Consider the following 19,925-nt stretch of genomic DNA (forward strand, 5'->3'; position numbering starts at 1 on the left):
ACATGCCTCTGCCATGCCACCTGATGCAGGAGGATATCGCTGGCCCAAGATGCTGCCTGATGCTGGAGGATCGCGCTGCCCCAAAGAAGCTGCCAGTCCCACTGAAGCTGCCTTCTATGACCCATTTTTCACCGGCGCAGCTCGGTGAAAGAGGCCCTGGTGAAGAGGCCCCGGGAAGCCACCTCAGTACAGTGATTGATTGCTGAGGGGGTGGGCAGGATTAAGCCCACAGATTGCCACCTGATTGGAGGAAGTCGCCCCCCCCCCTTGTGTGATGGTATGGCCACTTGTTTTACTGCCACTAAAGATGTGGTCTGTTTTCATTGTTTTGATTACCAATAAAATAGAAAATATGCACAAAACTAAAGATGCGGTTTGTTTAATATTTAAAATGTTGCTTTCTGAATTTTTTTTTTAGAAAATTGGGGGCAGTCTTATACAAGAGTGTGTCTTATACACGGAAAAATACGGTGCCTAAGATAAGGTAAGGAGTTAAAGATTGTTTGCAAAATGAAATAACTATTCACTTAAATATAATCTAAAGTTAGAACAGAAATTACAGCTTAGAATGACATTCACAATTACTAACCTTGGCTAAGTAAGCTTCCATTCTGTTTTTTGAGGCTAATGCAGTTCCATTTGTGTTCAGAAATCCTCCTCCAAGGTTAAGAGATTTATTTAATGCTAAATTGTTGCCAAGATTTCCCATGTGAACAGTTTCCAAGACAGGACTTGAAGAAAGGCTTCCACTTAAAAAGCTGTTGGCAAGTAAAGATTTGTTTTTGTGACGCTCATGATAGAGTTGAGTGCTGGCTTCTGCTAACTTCGCATTAGCTCTGCAAAAGGTTTGGAACAAATCAGTAGTTAAACAAGATATCATCTTAGAATAATGATACACTTTATTTAATAAAAAGTCAGAACTCCAGGCAAAATGTAATGTATCTCTAACCTGTTCCAGAAATGTATCTATCCAGGGTTTTACCAAGTCTAAATAGAGGCCTCATTATTCTGTTCCAAGTTCTGGAATGATAATTAAAAATCAATATTTGTTTTTTTCTCTATTCTCCTGACAATTTTCTCTATCCTCCTGTGCTAAAGTAAGCTATATGTCCAGGCATAGTTAACACCCTGTAAAAATTAAAATAGTAGTTGGGGGATTTTGGAAAGGAAAATATGAAGTCTTTCTTTTCCTTGATTTGAAACCTCAATATAAATTATTAGAGTCACTACGATGATTGGACTGGACAGATCCCAAAAGACTGGAGTTGGGCTGACTTGGTAAACATGCTTAAAAGTACCCTGAAGCTTCGTCAAGGACACCAGAGCAGGTGTGGATTTGAAGCAGACAGTTCCCATAACAAAGTGAACGTTGATATGAATTATGTAAGACATTGGGGGTTTGGCTGGGAAAAGTATTGTTTAAGTCTACAAATTGGTGTTGGAACCTCAGAGTTAGTTTTGCTTCGACATAACCATGCAGTGTATTCAATAAACAGTAAGATTTTTGGAAATGGAATGAACCTGGAGTTTTATTTGGATTCTCGAGCTGGATGTTGACAGAGCATCATTCTCACACAGCTCAATCTATCTCAAAATCATGGAGAAAAAAAAAAAGAGAGAGAGTGATATGATATGCCTTTTGAGTTCCTGGAGAAAAGGCAGGATATATATCTAAAAATATATATCAATAAAACACAAGGAGAGACATTTTTTTTCTTAATAGAATGTATCTCCTGCCACAAAATATTAATCGATATGTATTGGGAGTCCTTAACATAGTAATTGTTTTTCCTTCTATTTTTTTCTTTTTCAATTAATGTTCAATTTTTCAATGTCGATGTTACATTTAATTTGCAAAACAAAATACTCTGTGCAAATTTTAAGTATGCACTAATCAATAATTTTATGTAATGGTACAAAAATCATATGGATGTTATAGTTTTCCTCACAAGCTAGACTTCCAAATTTGGCATTAGAAATTATACATTTAATTCCCCCCCCTTTCCCTTTTAAGTGGAAAGGGAAATAAAGTTAGCAGAAGATTGCTCAGCTTGGGAGGGTGGGGTGATATAATTTATACTAAATCAAACCTAACCATCACTTCACAAGGCAGATGAAATCTATTTACCTTTCTCTCATTCGCAGCATGCAAGCAGCAAGGTTCTGTTCATTTCATACATTAATTAGGATTAGCAAAAATACATTATCTCCAATTCTAATTTTATCAACCCCTTCTCCCTCAAAGCTGTCAGGAGTCTAAAAGAATCATCCTTGCTTTGAAGAAAACAGTACATCTGAAAGATACAAGCCTGATAGAGTGCATCCCCCAGTTGTAATCCAGTATGTGGATAAAATCCATCTGAACAATGATAAAATTTTAGGAACTCATTTACTATCCCAGTTCAATTTTCTTTTATATTTCTATAAGCTAAACCCCTGAATATATAAGTCTTCATATTTGTTTTCTTTTAATAAGCATAGATATATTATATATATTTTTGTATGTAACTGGAAAATCTTGTGTTTGCTTCACTCTGTTATTCAGATGATAATTCAGAACCACCGATTTAGTATTAAAGTGGGTAACGCAAATGACAGACTTATTGGAAGTCATAATTTTAGGAATATGAAATATGTCAAAAAGAACTTTATTTGCAGAATTATATTCTTAGAATACAAACAGTATAAACAGAAAGGTTATTTTCCTAATGTATTTAAACACTAATCTAAAGAAATATTTTCCCCTTTACTATTATATTTAATAGTAATATTAAATATTATATTTAACTATATATTATATATTAATATTAATTTGAATAATTCAATTTTTAATGCCCAGTGTTATAGTTTACTTTATTCTGTTATTTATGGTATTGTAAGCCACCCAGAGTTGCTTGGTAGTAAAATGGGCAGCAGATTTTCTAAATAAATAAATACTTAAATCCATATGATATCTTTGAAACCACTCAATGGAATGCTTTGGATTGACCAGTTATCGCTATCATAGTGAGATTACTAAAATTTTCTTTTCATATTGACATTATTCAATCTAAAATAAATAAGAAAAAATACAAGTTTACAAGAACTGAAACATTTTTTACTTACCTATCCAATTTGCTCCCCAAAGATTTCCGTATTTTTAGTTCTTCTGAATACAATCCTTTATATTTTTCCAATTCTGTATGTGTAGATTCTTTTTGTAATATGCTATCTTGCTGGCTGTTTTTAAGTTTGGCCAACTCTGTTTCTAATTCTTTAATTCTATTTTCCAATTGATTTCTCAAAGAAGCATTATTAGTAGCTCTTATCTGTTCCAAAGTTTCTTGAGAAGCAGCCTGTGTCTAAGACACAAAATGTATTAATTTAGAAGAAAAATCCTTGCTGTTCACTTAATTAAATCATTAATATATTGTCTGAGTATAGCAACCTGATTTAATGAAAATATTAAGCACTTTTGTCAACAAAATAACTTAGTTAATATTTGTCAATTATTTAAAAGAGCCAGTTTGGTCTAATGATCAAGGCACCAAACTAGAAACCAGGAGGCTGTGAATTATAGCCCTGCCTTAGATATGTCAAAGCCAGTTAGGTGAGTTTGGGCCAGTGATTTGTGGTTGTGGGGAAAATAGGAGGAAAAAGGAATAGCAAATATGTTGTCTGTCTTGAATTATTTATAACAATAATAAAGATAGGAAATAAGTAAGTAACCTGCAAAAAGAAATTGACTTCTTCCAATTTTTGTCTTATGTCTTTTCTAGCTCGTTCTTCGATCTCTGTCTTGTATTGTTCCACTTGGCTGAGATTTATTAAGTTATCCTGTACTTGGCGTTTGAGGTTAGCTACTTCTTCTTCTAGTTGCAATTTGCTTTTTTCTAATTTTTCGTGATTCTTATGGAGTGTCTTCATAGATGCTAATTGTTCACTCAGTTCACAATTGGTAGATTCCAGCTGGGTACATCTTGTTGACTCAATCTCCAAATGGTGAGAAAGTTCATCAACCTGAACAAGCAAGTAATACTTAAAGAAAAAGACTACCAACTTTTCAAAATAAAGCCAAGTAATAGTTATGTATCTGCTCAGGGATACGAAGAATCATATTTGGTGGCAGATATAGAGAGGTAAGAGCTAAGTGGACCAAAAGCATTTAAACTAACACTTTATTTATTAAATTCACATGCCTTCCCACTTCACCAAAAAGTGACTCAAACAGCACATATATTTAATAAATAAATAATAAAGTTTTAGTTAACATATTCTATGTTGAAATGATTAAAACAATCCAAAAAAATTTCAAATGGAATACCAAATACTAACATAAAAGTGTAGAGACTTGTATAAACAGTTGCCAGGGGTCAACACTGATTCAAAGGCACAAAATAAATAGATAAATAAATACCTCTATCTCAGGTAGAATAAATTTAAACATTATATAAAGCAGCCAACAGGGCACCAAATGAAAGTCTAAAAAAGGCAGCCTAAATTACCACCACCCACTTAAATGAAAGATTTGTTTTATTATAGAGGGCCAAGAAGAAAGGGATCCAGTTGTTCAAAAAACCTGAGACTTCCATAGAAAGACTGCCCCCGGGTCCAAGCCTAAGCAGCATCTCACATAAAAAGCAATTTAAAGAGGAAAGTCAAATAAACCAGTTTCCCACCGTACTGTTTTATTTATAGATGAGGACCAGTACTCTGAGTTGGGCTTGGAGCTTATCGTTCATTAGTACAAGGACTATGTAAGTATCATCATGTAACAGTGAAATTTAAATGAATTAAAATAATAGTTGGTACATACCCTTTTTCTTAGTTTTCCAACTTCATTATCAATTTCTGAATATTTATTCTTTATTTCTCCATGTAAGCTGATCTGAGATGAACTTTCTCCACTCTCATAACCTTTTAACTTCTTTTTGGTTATTTTTAGAAGTTTTTTCATACTGTAAAGAAAAATAAATTTTACTGCAATTGCTTAAAGTATTCTATAGATGCTATTTTTGCTGCACAAAGAAAGAATTCTACCAGGCTGAATGAGTGCAAAGAATTTTTCAAACCTTGTTCATTATTCTACAAATAGCCATTTTAAAATGACCAAAACTTCAATTTAACATTGTTTTCTGATTCTGTACATGCACTAATTAATTAATAATTCATATAGTCTGCGCTGCTAAAGCAAACAATATTCTCTTCATGTTTCTACTCAACGAGTAGTCCTCAACAGCACTACATCCACATGGAGAGAAGTAAGCAGCGGGGTACCACAAGGTTCCCTCTTAGGCCCAGTACTCTTCAATATCTTCATCAATGACTTAGATGAGGGAATTGAAGGGGAATTCATCAAATTTGCAGATGACACCAAACTAGCAGGAATAGCCAACACCCCAGGAGACAAGCTCAGGATCCAAAAAGATCTTGAACAATGGGCCCTATCCAACAAAATGAGTTTCAACATGTAGAAAAGCAAAGTTTTACATCTAGATAGAAAAATCAAAGGTACAAGTACAGATTGGGCAAGACCTGGCTTAAAAACAATAACTGTGAGAGGACCTTGGAGTCCTAGTGGACAATCACTTAACCATAAGCCAACACTGTGCAACAGCAGCCAAAAAAGCTAATACAATCCTGGGTTGTATAAACAGAGGCACAGAAGCAAGATCACGCGTGATATTAGTACCACTTTATAAGACCCTGGTAAGACCACATCTGGAATATTGCAGCCCATTTTGGTAATCATATCACAAAAAAGATGTTGAGAGTTTGGAAAAAGTTCAAAAAAGAGCAACTAAGATGATCAAAGGACTGGAGACTAACACATACGAAGAACAGCTACGGGACTTGGGTTTGGCTAATATAAAGAAACGAAGAAATATGGGAGACATGATAGCAGTATTCTAGTATTTGAGGGGCTGCCACGAAGAAGAGGGAGTCACTTTTTTCAACAAAGCACCAGAGGGCAGGACAAGAAACAATGGTTGGAAACTGATCAAAGAGATAAGCAACCTGGAATTAAGGAGAAACTTCCTGACAGTGAGGACAATTAACCAGTGGAATAGCTTGCCCCCAGAAATCGTGGGCGCTCCATCACTGGAGATTTTTAAAAAGAGGCTAGATAGTCACTTGTCTGAGAAGGTATAGGTACTCCTACTTGAGCAGGGGGCTGGACTAGAAGGCCTCCAAGGTCCCTTCCAGATTCTATTCTATTCTATTCTATTCTATTCTATTCTATTCTATTCTATTCTATTCTATTCTATTCTATTCTATTCACAACTATAACGTTATATTCTTTTATCTGTTTTGCAGCAAAACTGTTGTTATTGCCATTGTAGTTAATTTCTTTGGGTATTATAATTCTATTAATGTATAATTCAATATGTATTCATTTCTTTTTTAACAGTATGCATTTGTTGCTCCTTGTTTAACAACTAGTTGAAGTTACAAAGAAGCTCCAAAAAGTTACTTATGACCCCTCCTCAATGTTATGATTGGCACACCCTGTTGCAATCACGTGATTGCATTTTGGGTATTTGACAACCTGCTCACATTTATGACTGGTTGCAGTGTACCATGGTCATGTGACCATTATTTACAGTGCTTTTTGCCGCTTTCTGGCAAAAAATACCCATTTGGGGGAATGGATTTGCTTAACAAACATGATTCGCATAACTAACACAGTGACTCACTTTATGACCATTGTAAAAAGGATTGTAAAATCAAGTCAGATCATGTTTTGAACCCCCTAATGACCACAATGATGTATGATAGAAATTATGGACTCAACTGTGGCTGTTAAATGAGGACTATGGGTAGTTCTTGACTTATGACCACAATTGGGACCGGAACTGTCATTAAGTGATGCAGCCATTAAGTGAGTTGTGTCCAGTTTTACAACTGTTTTGCTATGATCTTTAAGCAAATTCACCAATTTAATTTGCTTTTCAGAGTACCCTGGGAAAGTCATAAATGGTGATCACATGACTCATGGACCCTGCAACTATTGTAAATGCATGCTGGTTGCCAAGCACCCAAGTTGATCACATGAGCACAGGAACATTGCCAAAGTTGAAAATGCCAAGGACTACTAGTAAGTCACTGTTTTCAGGTCCCTCGTAACCTTGAACAGTTGTTAAACAAATGGTTATAACACGAAGACTACCTGTTCCTGTATTATAAATCAAGAGATTTATAACATGCAGAAAAAACAGGTCACGGAAACAGGGATATTAGCTTTTATATGTAAGATTATTTCATTATAGCAATGTTAAATATATTTAAAATAAAAATCTATAAACAGAAAGCAGCTATTGTCTTCACAACAATAAAAAAGTTACCCATGATATTCTTTTTGTAATTCACTGTTCCTTTTCATTTCTTGATCTAGTCGTAGTTCCACTGATCGTTTCAATTCTAGTACCTTCTTTACTTTTTTCTTTTCATTCTCAAACTGTAAAAGAATAAGAACATAATTTCCAGACTTGACAACATTTCAAACAGCATACATTTTAATGCACAGATAAATCTGTGATGGTATTCCATCTTCACTTTGAGCTTTGTGAAAAAAATGATTATATTGAAATATATTTTATTTCTTCACATTCATATTTATTTCCTTAATTTTCAAAATTACAGCTTTATTAAGACCCTGCTGCTCTGCCCAGATTTTAAATGAGCTTTCCGATGTTACAGTGTAGCAGCAATCTCTAAGAAAATTCCAGCTCTCTCTGGAAAATATCAGCTCTGCTAAGAAGCTGAAGCTTGTACTATGAAATGAATAAGATAATTTGGAACAATGTTTTGGGTTTTCATGAGCTTTTCAATTAAACTTTTTGAACAACACTCATCTGTGAAGGCTAACAGCATGCCAAACCATGTAAAAAAGGATTGAAATCTCTTTCATTGTCAATCAGTAACCCTTGAGATCAAATTACTAATGATTGCTGCAGTCACAGACTTTTAGGAGATATAGGTATCTTGAGAATTGAACCAGTTCTTAATTTTATTTTTGCTTCATCTAGCTGTTGCCCTAAATAATTTTGTGACCTTCTTTTGCAAGCTGTAGTAGCTAAATGTCTTGGTCAGGTGATTGAAATATATTATGTCAAAGGCACTTAGACATCTTTCTCAAGTCCAGCAATTTCTTTTACACTTATTTATAAAATTCATAAAGAAGTATAATTTATCACTTTTGTACAAAAATGTAGATTTCATCATTCTTTCTCAAAACTGCAAAATTCAGGCATTTAGACCTTTATTTATTTGATTTAATTTAAAGTTAAGAATTTAAAGGAGTCTAGTTCAAAAGCTCCTGTATTAACAGTTTCCTGTGCTTTGTCAGCATCTTTGTCTTTGGGAGAATTCAAAAAGGATAAGAAGTAAAAAGAACTTTACTCAACTTTTTTTCAGTTCAGTAAAAATAGGTTTTGTATTGTATTTATCTGAACCTTATGATATATTGTTTTATTTATTTATGATCTTTCAAAATTTTCAATATAAACTTATTATTTAAATAGCTAATAGGATTTAAAAATGCTGCTTCCTAAAAGCATTGTGAATTTATCAGTTAGATAGATCAATCAGGCAGGATAAGCAGATAATATAAAAACATTAAAAAAAATCCTCATCTGCCACATTAAAATCTGTGCCCACTATAAAATCTATGAGATAAAAGACAAATCACACTTTTACAGCATGATGTTCCAAATCTGAATCAGTTACGACTGCTTCTCTCATCCAGATAATTTCTAGTTCTGATCTTATACATAATGAAATCCTTAATGAATTCTGAATCCAAGATATTAAAGGCTTATTTATTGTTTATTGATTCCAGGAGCTCATATGAATACTTTCTTTCTCAAATTTTCCCTACCACAACGGTCCTGTGAGCTAGTTTGAACTGAGTGACTTAGTGACTGGACTAAAGCACCCAGACTCAATGAGTTTGCCATGACTAAATGTGGATTTAAACTTGCTCTTCCTAATCTGAGTTTGATACCTCAACCATAGTACCAATTGTTTCTTCATCATTTCCAACACAGTGAATTGTTGATACTGAACCTACCTGAGATATTATTTCTGTCTTTTCCTTATCAAGCTCAGAAAGGCGAATCCCAAGTTTTGATTTTAATTTCAATTCTTCTTCCCACATATTCTGAGCACCTTGTGCAGTTACTGAAAGCATATTTTCCTTCTGGACCTGAGGAGAAATTGAATTGCTTCTGAGTAAGAATCATTACAAAGGAGCCCTTGAAATAGCCAGTACACCTTTATGTAGAGATAGAATTTAATTCGGATAACAAAGATCAGATTTCTTTGTGGAAATGGCGGATTGAAGATAGTTCCAACGATCATGATAAATAGAGAGCCAAGAAGTATACTGGCTCTGTAATTCTTCTCCAGACAGGCAGAAGATTTGAAGTTATCCACAAGCACTCCAGACAGTTGGATTTACAGCTCTGGGAGACAAGGTTATAGCCCTCCTGCTGAAATCACAATCAGACCCTTTAAAAGGAGACTGGGTTGATATACTTTCTTTCCTAAATTTTATTATATTTCTAATATAAGAACAAGATTCACACCCATAGAAGTTTATGTTTGAAATCTATTTCAAATGCTATTATTCATATTTCCTTTAAATCTTTATTGCTAATTTGACATATCAATGGCTGTATAAATGATTGAGTGTTTTTATTTGAAATATATTCCTATTCTCAGAAGAGAACAATATTAAGATATAATAATAGGCTCTTAAGAAAATTCACACATTTAAGCATGCATGCCTATCCAAAGAAATCCACAGAATCAGAATTTCATTAAAATAATAAAAGCAGTATCATATCATAAACTCCGCTTCTTTTGTATCCCCATGAGATCGCAACACATATACAAAAATGACAGACCTTGTGTCGTAACAGCATAACATCACTTTTGTCATTTTCATCATCTCTGTGCCTGACTTCAATATTATTTTTTTTAGCAATTCATTTAATGTTCTCACAGACTTTTTAGGTTCTGTTTCAAATTCTAGGAAATGTTTAACATTTTAATTCTTGTACTTAGCTTTAGTTCTTGATGAGCATTAATCATTCTAGTTTATATATATATATATATATTTATATATTACTATTACATTTCTGTAAATATAACCATAAATAAAGTTTATATATAATTTTATAAAATATGTCCACAAAGCACAGTACAAGGCTATGTTTGAGTATAATTAACATTAAACTCTGCTTAGAATTAATCTTTATCCAGTACCAACTGCCATTTAAAGTCGTTAGAAAGCAATTCACACTTTTTGGCAAATTCACATTTTTGACAAAATTACAAGTCTTAAATGTGGCTGATGAGATCACGGTCTCTTCTGACATAGTGTCCCTATTTACATCCATCTCTCCTCACTTAGCATACAAAGTAATAGATAAAAAACTAGAAGAGTTCAACACAGATCAGCACAACTTAATCAGACACAAATCATGAAGCTACTTCACAGTACTGCCAACATACCTACTTCACATTCAAAAGGGAAATATATGAGCACATAAAAGAGACACCAAGGGGATCCCCAGTATCAGGAGTCATCGCAGAAATTGTCCTACGTGAACTAGAACACTGTACATTTCAAAACTACATATCTAAATTTTGGTGCTGCTACGTGGACAACACATTTGTCATCATCAAAAGAAATGCAATGAAAGACTTTCATATCCTATTGAACTCCATCTTCCCAGACAATGGAGGAAGAAATGGCTGGATAATTACCATTTTTGGATGTGCTTGTCAACAGGCAGAAAAATGGAAGCCTAGAAACCACGGTTTATTGCAAGGTCACCAACACTGCATTTATTCTTAGTAACCACCGACTGTCACCCCAAAAGAGTTGTGCGAGAACACTATACGACAGGGTGAGAACCCACTATAGTACCCAGCAAACTAAACAACTGGAGAGAAGATATCTATATGAACAAAAAGGGTACCCACAACCATTTATTATAAGATGCATGCGCAACATGCAAGGAAATGAAGAAATAAGGTATAGGACCAACTATATGGCACACCCTGCCATACATCAAAAACATTATGAAAGCAGTAGAATGCAGCTTCCGATATCTGCAAGTGGGGATTGCACACCACCCAGAAGCTACCATACAAGGGCAAATCATGCATTGCAAAGATCACTTAGAAGTGGGAATACTTCTAGTCTAATCTACTGGATCCCTGCATGGATTGCCAATGTGACTATGTAGGACAGATTGGGAGGAAGGACTAGACTGCAAGAACACAAGCAAGCAGTCAGATGAGGAGACCTAAACTCATTGGTAGTTTCACATTGCAACAAATAAGGCCATACATTCAATTTCATAGCTACTAAGATTGTTGGCTGTGCAGGTACAAAGATTGCCAGGGAAATGATTGAAGGTTGGGAAATGGGCACTTTGTCAGTCAACAGAAGTGCTGATTTACCACCAGCTTATCAGGTCCCAGAGGTTTAGATCTTGCAGCAATTCACGCTGCTTAAAATTTTTCATTTGGCTATGCTATAGTCTAGTTATGATAAAAACAGATTTATGATTTTTTTAACATTGTTTTACAGCTGAAAAATGTATATCTAATAGTAACAATTATATTTTAATTTTGCAAAATATTCTATTAGTCACAACTAGGTTCAGAACACTAATAATCCTCGAAGTGATTACATTTTGGCAAATTATCAATAATAATATTAAGCGTCCACTCATATTTTTTATTTGTTTGACCATCAACTAAATAGGGTCAGACCTCGTTTGTGGTTGGAATGGGAGATCATAGAAAAATCCCTGAATTATAGGTAGTCCTTGATTTATGACTGGTTGTTTAATGACCATTCGGAGTTATGACAGCCTCAGAATGGGTGCTTGTTTTGAGGTTGTAGCAGAAGAGTGCAGCTATCATATAATTTTGACCAAAGATTGATATACTTGTTTTATCTGGGATGTCTGTCCTCTTCTATCAAGCTCAGGAGGGATGCACATACAGCAGTGAGGGAGGAAGAGGATACTCAACTATCCAGACAGATCAGCCAAATCAACCCTAGTGATCAGATATCGCAGCCAGATCGCTCTCACATCCAGAATGGGTGTTTATGGCCCAATGATTTGTGATGTCTTTTGCCAGTTTCCATACAGTACAATGGATTTGAACTTCCAACTGCATGACTTGCTTAATGACCCAATAATTTGCTTAATGAATGCCATAAAAATGGTTGTAAAATTGGGTCTGGGCACATGGTGCCTTGACTTATGACCATCAAGACTTATACCCAAAATTCCAATCTAAACTGCATTCATAATTCGAGGACTATCTGTACAGTAGTTTTTAACTTACAAAAGTTCATTTAGTGTCTGTTCAAAGTTACTGAAAGTTACTTATGACCATTTTTCACACTTATGACCATTGCAGCAGCCCCATAATCATGTGATTTACATTCAGATGCTTGACAACTAACTCACATTTATGATGGTTGCAGTGCCCCAGAGTCACGTGATCCCCCTTTGCAACTTTTGGACAAGCAAAGTCAAGGGGGAAACCAGATTCACTTAACAACCATGTTACTAATTTAAGAACTGCAGTGATTCATTTAACAAACGTGGGGAGAAAAGTTGTAAAATGGGGCAAAACTTACTTAACAAATTTCTCTCTTAGTAACATAAATTTTGGGCTCAATTGTTATCGTAAGTTGAGGACTACCTGTGTAGGCTAGAATCTGAAACTGAAAAACATTCTGAAAAAAGGTAGTGACAAACTTTATTTTAATGCCATAAACATTTATATGGACATACCCATAAATTCTCCAAAGCTAGTAACAATTTAAAAGAGAATTTACATCTCAATTTTCCTAGTCTAATAAGTCTTAGTGAATACAAAATAAAACAATTAAGAAACTGGGTTTCACATGTCATTAATTTTCCACTTTAAGACTTGCTTTCAAAGAAAAAAATGAAATGAAAAATGAAATTTAAAAGTTGGCAAGAATGTAGTTTAAAAAGTCCCAAAAAGATTTTTAAAAAGTTCAAATAGTAAAGCGAGTCTAAGAAAAATATTTAATTTAATCGCAATTAAAACAACAATAATAAAATAACTGTCAACTCTACAATGAGCGCAGCTGCAGCCATTTTTTCCTCTCATTCTAGGTTGCCACATAGAACGGAGGGAGGGGAGTGGCCCAGGTGCTTTGTTAGTCAAAATAATATTTTGTCCTGTGGGAACCAAGGTCATCTACTGCTCCCGCGACTAGGAATTGGGTGTTGCATAAAAAAGCCCGTCAGATGAAAACATTGGGGAACATAGTTGCTTGCATAGTTTTTTGGGTGGGAGATTATATTAATTGGGTAATTGTTGTGTATTTAGACTTGGCTTCACTTTTGACCGTGCTGATACTTTGTAATTAATAAACATGTTCTTTGAGGAAATTTCAAGCCTCAGAGTTCTGCTTTATTTGACTTTGTTTGTTGGAACCATAACATTAAACTAAATCTCCTAAAAAATGTGTTTTTTCGGGGTGCTGGGCTCCACCGCCTACTCATCCTTTGGGAGAGTGGTAAAGACTCAGTGAAGATTTGAAGACGGAAGAAAAGAATGGAGCTGTTGCTGGCCGCAAGGGAACTCCGGCTGTCGGAGCGTAAGCAGCCACTCCAGCCAAGGAGGCGTCATTTGGCAGGGGCTCAGCCAAAATCCAGGTTGATCAACCTGGGAAGCTGGTACTGCAGGGGGGAACTACAATCTTGGCGGACCTCTATCAAGCCGAGGCTGCCCCTCAGAGCAGCACTCCTGTAGCCGCTGAAGAGGAACTCCTGTTGCTGCCATCCCAGGGGTTTTCATTCGCGGCATACCATAAGGGAAAGGGATCGATCAGAGGGGACGACTCCAGAGACTGGAAGTTCCAGTCCGCAGTCCATAGCCTCTTGTTCGAGCAGCTGAAGAAGTTAGGCAGGTTGGAGATGATGGGTCCCATCGCCCAGGATGTGCCATGGGGGGGGGGAATGCCAAGGGCTACCCATCTCTTCCCCCCCTTGCCTGTTCCCCAGCCAGCTGTGCTATCAAGCCCTATATTCCAGCCAAGCTTGCTGCCTTGTTCTCAGGCTGCCAGTCCAGGAGCCCGGCAAAGGGAAATCCGGAGAGTGGTTCACCACATCCCCATGACCAACAAGCAGCCAGCAGCAGGTGCAGGCAGCACCGCCGAGATTTGAGCCGCCTCCCATCAAGCTCACCTTTGATGGGGACCCCAAGAATCTAACCTTCCTAAATCAGGTGTGGGCTCATCTAGATCGTTACGCTTATGCCTACCTGGATGATTCCATGATGATGAATGCTGTGGTGGCCAATTTAGAGGGGGAAGCAGCCGACTGAGTGACCAACTGCCATGATGAAAGGCCTCCTGAAATGCAGGATGCTAACCTATTCATGGAGCAGCTGAGAGGCCATTTTGAAGATAAACCCCAAACCCTGCTGGCCGAGAAGGAGATCCATTGTCTGAAGCAAAGAGACCGCTCTGCTAAGGAATAAGTTTGTGAATTCAGAAGAATTACTGGTTGGCTGGGGCAGTGGCCGGAATGATTGTTGATTAATTACTTCAATCAGAGGTTAGACCATGACTTACTCCAAGCCTGTATCTATCGGGGCTTTCCCAACCAATTGCGTGAGTGGTACAGCATGGCGATGATACTGGACATCGAATTGGAACACCCCAGAAAGCCAGGCACAGCCGAACCCAAGCCACCGTGCATCCAGGAGAAACATCTCTTTGGCTGATGTTCTCAAGCCACTACGACCATCAGTGTCCCCCAAGCCAGGGCTCCTATCAAGTGCTACCAATGTGGTCAAATGCATCACCGTGCTGTGGAGTGCCTGGGTCCTAAACCCCAACCCAGAAGCACACCAGTTGTCACTGCAAACTGGCGAAAAGGTCCCAGAGGAGGAAGAGAGAAGACAAACTGGGCACGTCAAGACCCGGTCATCAAGGCCTCCCCCCCAATCGAGCTCGAGGCAAAAGCCTGGTCTGAGCCACAGCAGATGCTGGTGCTTTACAACAGTGATGAGGAAGGCGAGGAGGATCCGATAGTAAATCAGCCCATCCTACCTTTTGCCATCCCCAAGATAATAGTACCCAAAACCGGGGCCCAAATGGACTTAAACATTTTAATAGACTCAGGTTGCATTAGGTGCTCAAGCTGGGAATTTAGGCAAGGCTGTTACCCCTAGCCATGAGATTTGAACAAGCTGACGGATCCCTTATTGGCGGTGCACCTGCCACGCACCTGACAAAACCAGTGTGATTGGAAGTGGGTGAGCATTGGGAAATCATCCGTTTTGTGGTGGTCCCAAAAATGACTGAGGCTGTGATTTTGGGCCTGGCTCGGCTCGACAAATGGCGCCCAAACATCTGGTGGGAGAACGGAGTGAGGAATTTAAGATTGGGAATAGGACCTTTCCCACCTGCCACCAGCAATGATACAAAGGACTACACCATAAATGAGGATCAGGAGGCACTAAAGGCTGTTGTAGAAAAGGCACTAAAGGCTGTTGTAGAAAAGCTGCCAGGAATCCAGCTTATCCCAGCTGAATACCGTCATTTAACTGAGACATTTAGTGAGAGAGTGCGACACTCTTCCCCCCCCAAGGGGCTACGGACTGCGCCATTGAAATCTTACCCGGGGCCAAGCTCCCGAAGCCAAAAATGTATTCAATGACGCCCAGAGAGATGAAGGAGTTAAGAGAGTACATTGACAGGAACCTGGCTCGGGGTTTTATCCAACCAGCAAAATCATGTGTAGCAGCCCCTGTATTGTTCAAAGAAAAGAAAGATGGGTCATTGAGATTATGTGTGGATTTGAAAGGATTAAACACTGTCAGCACAGAGAACATGTACCCCCTTCCCTTAATGAAGGACATGTTGGCTCACCTAGCAAAAGGGAAAGTTTTTAAAAAGTTGGATTTAAGAGAGGCTTATTACCGTGTCCGGATTAAGGAGTGGGACTAATGGAAAACCACCATCAATTGCCCCCTGGGAAGCTTCTAATTTAAAATGATGCCTTTTGGACTACAAGGAGCCCCTACTGTATTTATGCAGTTAATCAACCAGGTGCTCCATGATCACTTGTATAAGGGGATTTAGTTTATCTTGATGACAAAATGATTCTCGTTTATACTGAGACTATGGAAGAGCACATTAAATTGGTCCACATAGTGCTGAGGAAACTACTAAAGGTTAAACTGTATGCAAAACTATCTAAATGTGAGTTTCACCAGACACATCTTGACTATCTAGGGCAGTGGTTCTTAACCTTTTTGAACAAATCGCCCCCTTGAGCCAATGAGTTGTCATCGCCCCCCTCTCAATCACAACGTAAGAAATAATTCTTCAATTTATGCAAACACTTTTTTGTTTTCTTTAAAATTGTCATCTGGACAAATCGATGCAAATAATTTATTTCCAGTCTTTTTCCCATATCTCAACTATGTGAAAAAATTTGGTGCCACCCATCACTTTATTCCCAAACTTCGTGATACATGTATTTCATTATTATCTTATTTATTCAAGACACTTAAATGTAATGACCACTGAAAACAAAATTCAATTGCAAGAAAGTAAAATGCCTGAAAAGAAAAACAATAACATTTAATGATTGAATTACAAGTGAAATTTAAGACACAAAAAGAAATATAAAAAGGGTAGAGGCTGCTGCGCAACGTGCATGAAGATAAGCGATGCGTATTCACATATGTACGGCGTTCTGTACTGAAGCTAGCTGGAGGAATATTTGAAAACACAATTCAATCCACCAATAGCGAGTGATCTGATGTTTTTGTATGACAGATATGCAGCGATTCACTGTACGAAAAAGTCTCAAAAGTGTCCCCAAATCTTCTCGCTCCATCGCCCCCATATCGCCCCCTTTTTGTTCCTTCGCCCCCGCACTGCCCCTTTTCATTCCATTGCCCCCCTGAAAAATGAAATCGCCCCCTGGGGGGCAATATCGCCCAGGTTAAGAACCACTGATCTAGGGTACCGAATTTCAAATGAGGGAATAGAGGTGGATTCTGTAAAAGTGAAAGCTGTATTGGAATGGCAACCCCCTCACACCCATAAACAACTTCAAAGCTTTCTGGGGTTTGCTAACTTTTACCGCCAATTTATCCCCTTTCACAAAGATAGCCATGCCAATAATCAACTTACTGAAAATGGGAGGGAGGGGGGAACCCCAACTTGTCAGCCATTGCCATGGTCCCTAGAATATCAAGCTGCATTCGAGAAACTAAAAAGACTCTTTGCAGCTGAACCTGTTCTCAAGCATCCTGACCCTGAAAAGCAATTCATCATTCAAGCCAATGTGGGTGATGTGGCTGTCTTCTTACAAAAAAATCACCAGGGGGAAGTACAACTCTGCGCTTACACTTTCTGAAAGCTGATTGACACAGAGGAGTTGTGCCATTTGGGAGAAGGAGGCTTTTGCGGTGTGATGGGCATTACTGACTTGGCACCACTTCTTGGAAGGGGGGGGGGAGATACCTTTTGAAGTGTGGACTGATCACAAAAATCTGAAAGTTCTGAAAATCCCCCATAAATTATCCCCGAAACAAATTCGGTAGGCTCAATACTTGAACCATTTCAATTTCACCTTAAAGTATCTTCCAGAGGATAAGAATTTTTTTGGCTAATGTTTTGTCTAGGATGCCGCAGTTCAAATGCCACCGAGAGGAAATAATTAATTCTTTCATTCCTCTACTGCACGGCTGTCAAACCCGCCACGTCACATCATGTTACGTAACATATTGTGATTTTTTTCGTATTGCCGGAGCTGGGGTGGGCGCAGCCTCCGTATGATGCAACCAGCCTGTGGGCCGGCAGTTTGACACCTCTGCTCTACTACAATCTGCCTCTCAAATAACCACTAGAGCTCAATTGTGAAAGCAATCCATCAGTCCTGATGACTGCTCTTTAAGACCTATTCCAAAGAAGCCGTCGGGTCCAATAGTGGTGGAGGGGAAACACATTATGAAATAAAATGAATACTTGATTCTAGGTTGTACAAGGAGAAGTTACAATACCTTGTTCAGTGGAAAGGCTATCCACTGTCAGAAGCTACATGGGTGAAGTGTACAGATGTGAAAGCAGAAAGGTTAATAAACAAATTTTACAACAAACATCCTCACAAGCCTCGAGGAAATACCTAATGTGCTCTTTGTTTCCCCTACAGGAGTCTCTTTCCTTTTAAGAGGGGCCGACTGTCAACGCTACAATGAGCGTGACTGCAGCCATTTTTTTCCTCTCATTCTAGGTTGCCACTTTATAACTAATAAACATGTTGTTTGAGGAATTTTCAAGCCTCGGAGTTCTGCTTTATTCGTCTCTATCTGTAGGAAACATGACAATAACACTGATTGGCTGCTTTCTTCCATATCTGTGATTACATTCAAAATTAACTAGTTCTGAATATGCTACACTAGCTATACCATTCTCTCAGAAATAATTGATAATAACTATATGGACACCTTTGTTCTCCCTTTATTCTGCAATGTACTTATAGAAAAAGTGCTAGTAAGAGCACTGAAACTCTCAAGAGTCCAAATTTCACTAGCGTTTGTTTCCTGCATTCATTCACACATTATGAATTACTGTAAGATCATGTTTCAGTTTATTTTAGTTCCCTGCATTTGTGAATAAAACTGGGTATACTTTATGTCCACGAGACACTCAAACTGCACAGCCAGTGCAGTTCTCTTAATAAAACTGCCTAATATCTATGATTCCAGTACCAATCTTTCTTGTGCAATATATAAAGATAAACAGAAATCAAAGGGAATGATCTACAAGTGAAATGTGTCGATTTTTTGTGAATTATCCTGGTCTTGAAAATACTGTTGTTTGTTTCATTTTTATGAAAATATTCAGAATACCTGGTGGTTTAGTTGTTCCTCTAGATTGATTTTTGCTGCCTGTAAGCTGGTTATCAATTCCTCAAGACGATTATGAACCTAGATCACCACAAAAGAAATTGAAAGTCATTATGCAAGTTACAAATGTCTTCAGTCTTCAAAAATTCTCTAAAAATCTTTTTTATTATTTACATTCCTTACTATTGTTACATTCATGATTTCAATAATTTTAATTAATGTATGACTTCTGAAAATGAAGAAAACTAATTCACTATGCCATATTACTTCTCTGAAATATTATATTTTTAAAAATTATAAAATTCAGTAAAGCAATTAAATATGAAATCTTATTTCTCCAAAATATTATGGCTGACTTACAGAAACACTATCCTGTAGGTCTTTTTGAAGTATTTCAATTCTATTACTTTGTTGGTTTGTTGTAGCTTCCAATCTGGCATTTTCTATTTCAAGTCTTAAAAGAAAAACACATAGTCTCAAAACAAAATACAAATTAACTATATTTCTCCTTCTTTATGTGTTTCAATGATTCTAAACCATATGTAAGTATAAACTGCAGAATAATTTTTTATGAATTCTTATAATTTAGTACATTTAAATTTCAGCATGTTTTACCTCTGTATGTGCTCTTCTAATTGTTTTATAGCATTATTTGTTCCCGATGATGCTACTAGAAAATCCTGTAGTTTCTGAGATGCCGCACTTGCTTCACGCTCTTTAATATCCAAAGCATGTCTTAATTCATGAGTAGATCTTTCACACTGGATAGTCTGTACTTCTGAATCTTGCAACTGTAAAATTTGAGAGCCAATGTGGCTTAGCTAAAAATAGGTGCAATGTGCTCCTGCTATGATATAACCTACTACACACAGCCTAGTCACCTCATCCTAGACTCTTGTAGTTTCTAAATCTCCTTCAAGGGCATCTCTATACAGAGTGCGCTGCAATAATTTTACTGGGAAATAACTAGTGGGTAGATCATAGAAACAACATAATCTCAT

The 19,925-nt window shown here is 37.2% G+C and overlaps 1 protein-coding gene across 12 annotated transcripts in view; it reads right to left on the bottom strand.

Moving 5' to 3' along the window:
* The window catches only part of ANKRD26 (ankyrin repeat domain 26), a 120,283-nt gene that overhangs the window by 26,837 nt on the left and 73,521 nt on the right, over window positions 1–19,925 (bottom strand). For 11 of the 12 annotated variants that reach the window (XM_039343958.1, XM_039343956.1, XM_039343957.1 and 8 more), the window contains 9 exons: window positions 19,540–19,715; window positions 19,285–19,378; window positions 18,928–19,005; window positions 9,053–9,187; window positions 7,326–7,438; window positions 4,796–4,937; window positions 3,709–3,999; window positions 3,106–3,341; window positions 590–836 (listed from right to left, as the gene is read on the bottom strand). In XM_039343958.1, the coding sequence (XP_039199892.1) occupies window positions 590–836; window positions 3,106–3,341; window positions 3,709–3,999; window positions 4,796–4,937; window positions 7,326–7,438; window positions 9,053–9,187; window positions 18,928–19,005; window positions 19,285–19,378; window positions 19,540–19,715 (1,512 nt within the window). Of the gene's footprint in view, window positions 1–589; window positions 837–3,105; window positions 3,342–3,708; window positions 4,000–4,795; window positions 4,938–7,325; window positions 7,439–9,052; window positions 9,188–15,680; window positions 15,810–18,927; window positions 19,006–19,284; window positions 19,379–19,539; window positions 19,716–19,925 lie in introns of those variants that run through there. The other variant, XR_005556796.1, reaches the window with a different exon arrangement.

This window comes from Crotalus tigris, unplaced genomic scaffold (genome assembly GCF_016545835.1).
Source record: "Crotalus tigris isolate CLP2741 ecotype Arizona unplaced genomic scaffold, ASM1654583v1 scf7180000017883.2314494, whole genome shotgun sequence".
In the NCBI taxonomy this organism is placed as follows: domain Eukaryota; kingdom Metazoa; phylum Chordata; class Lepidosauria; order Squamata; family Viperidae; genus Crotalus; species Crotalus tigris.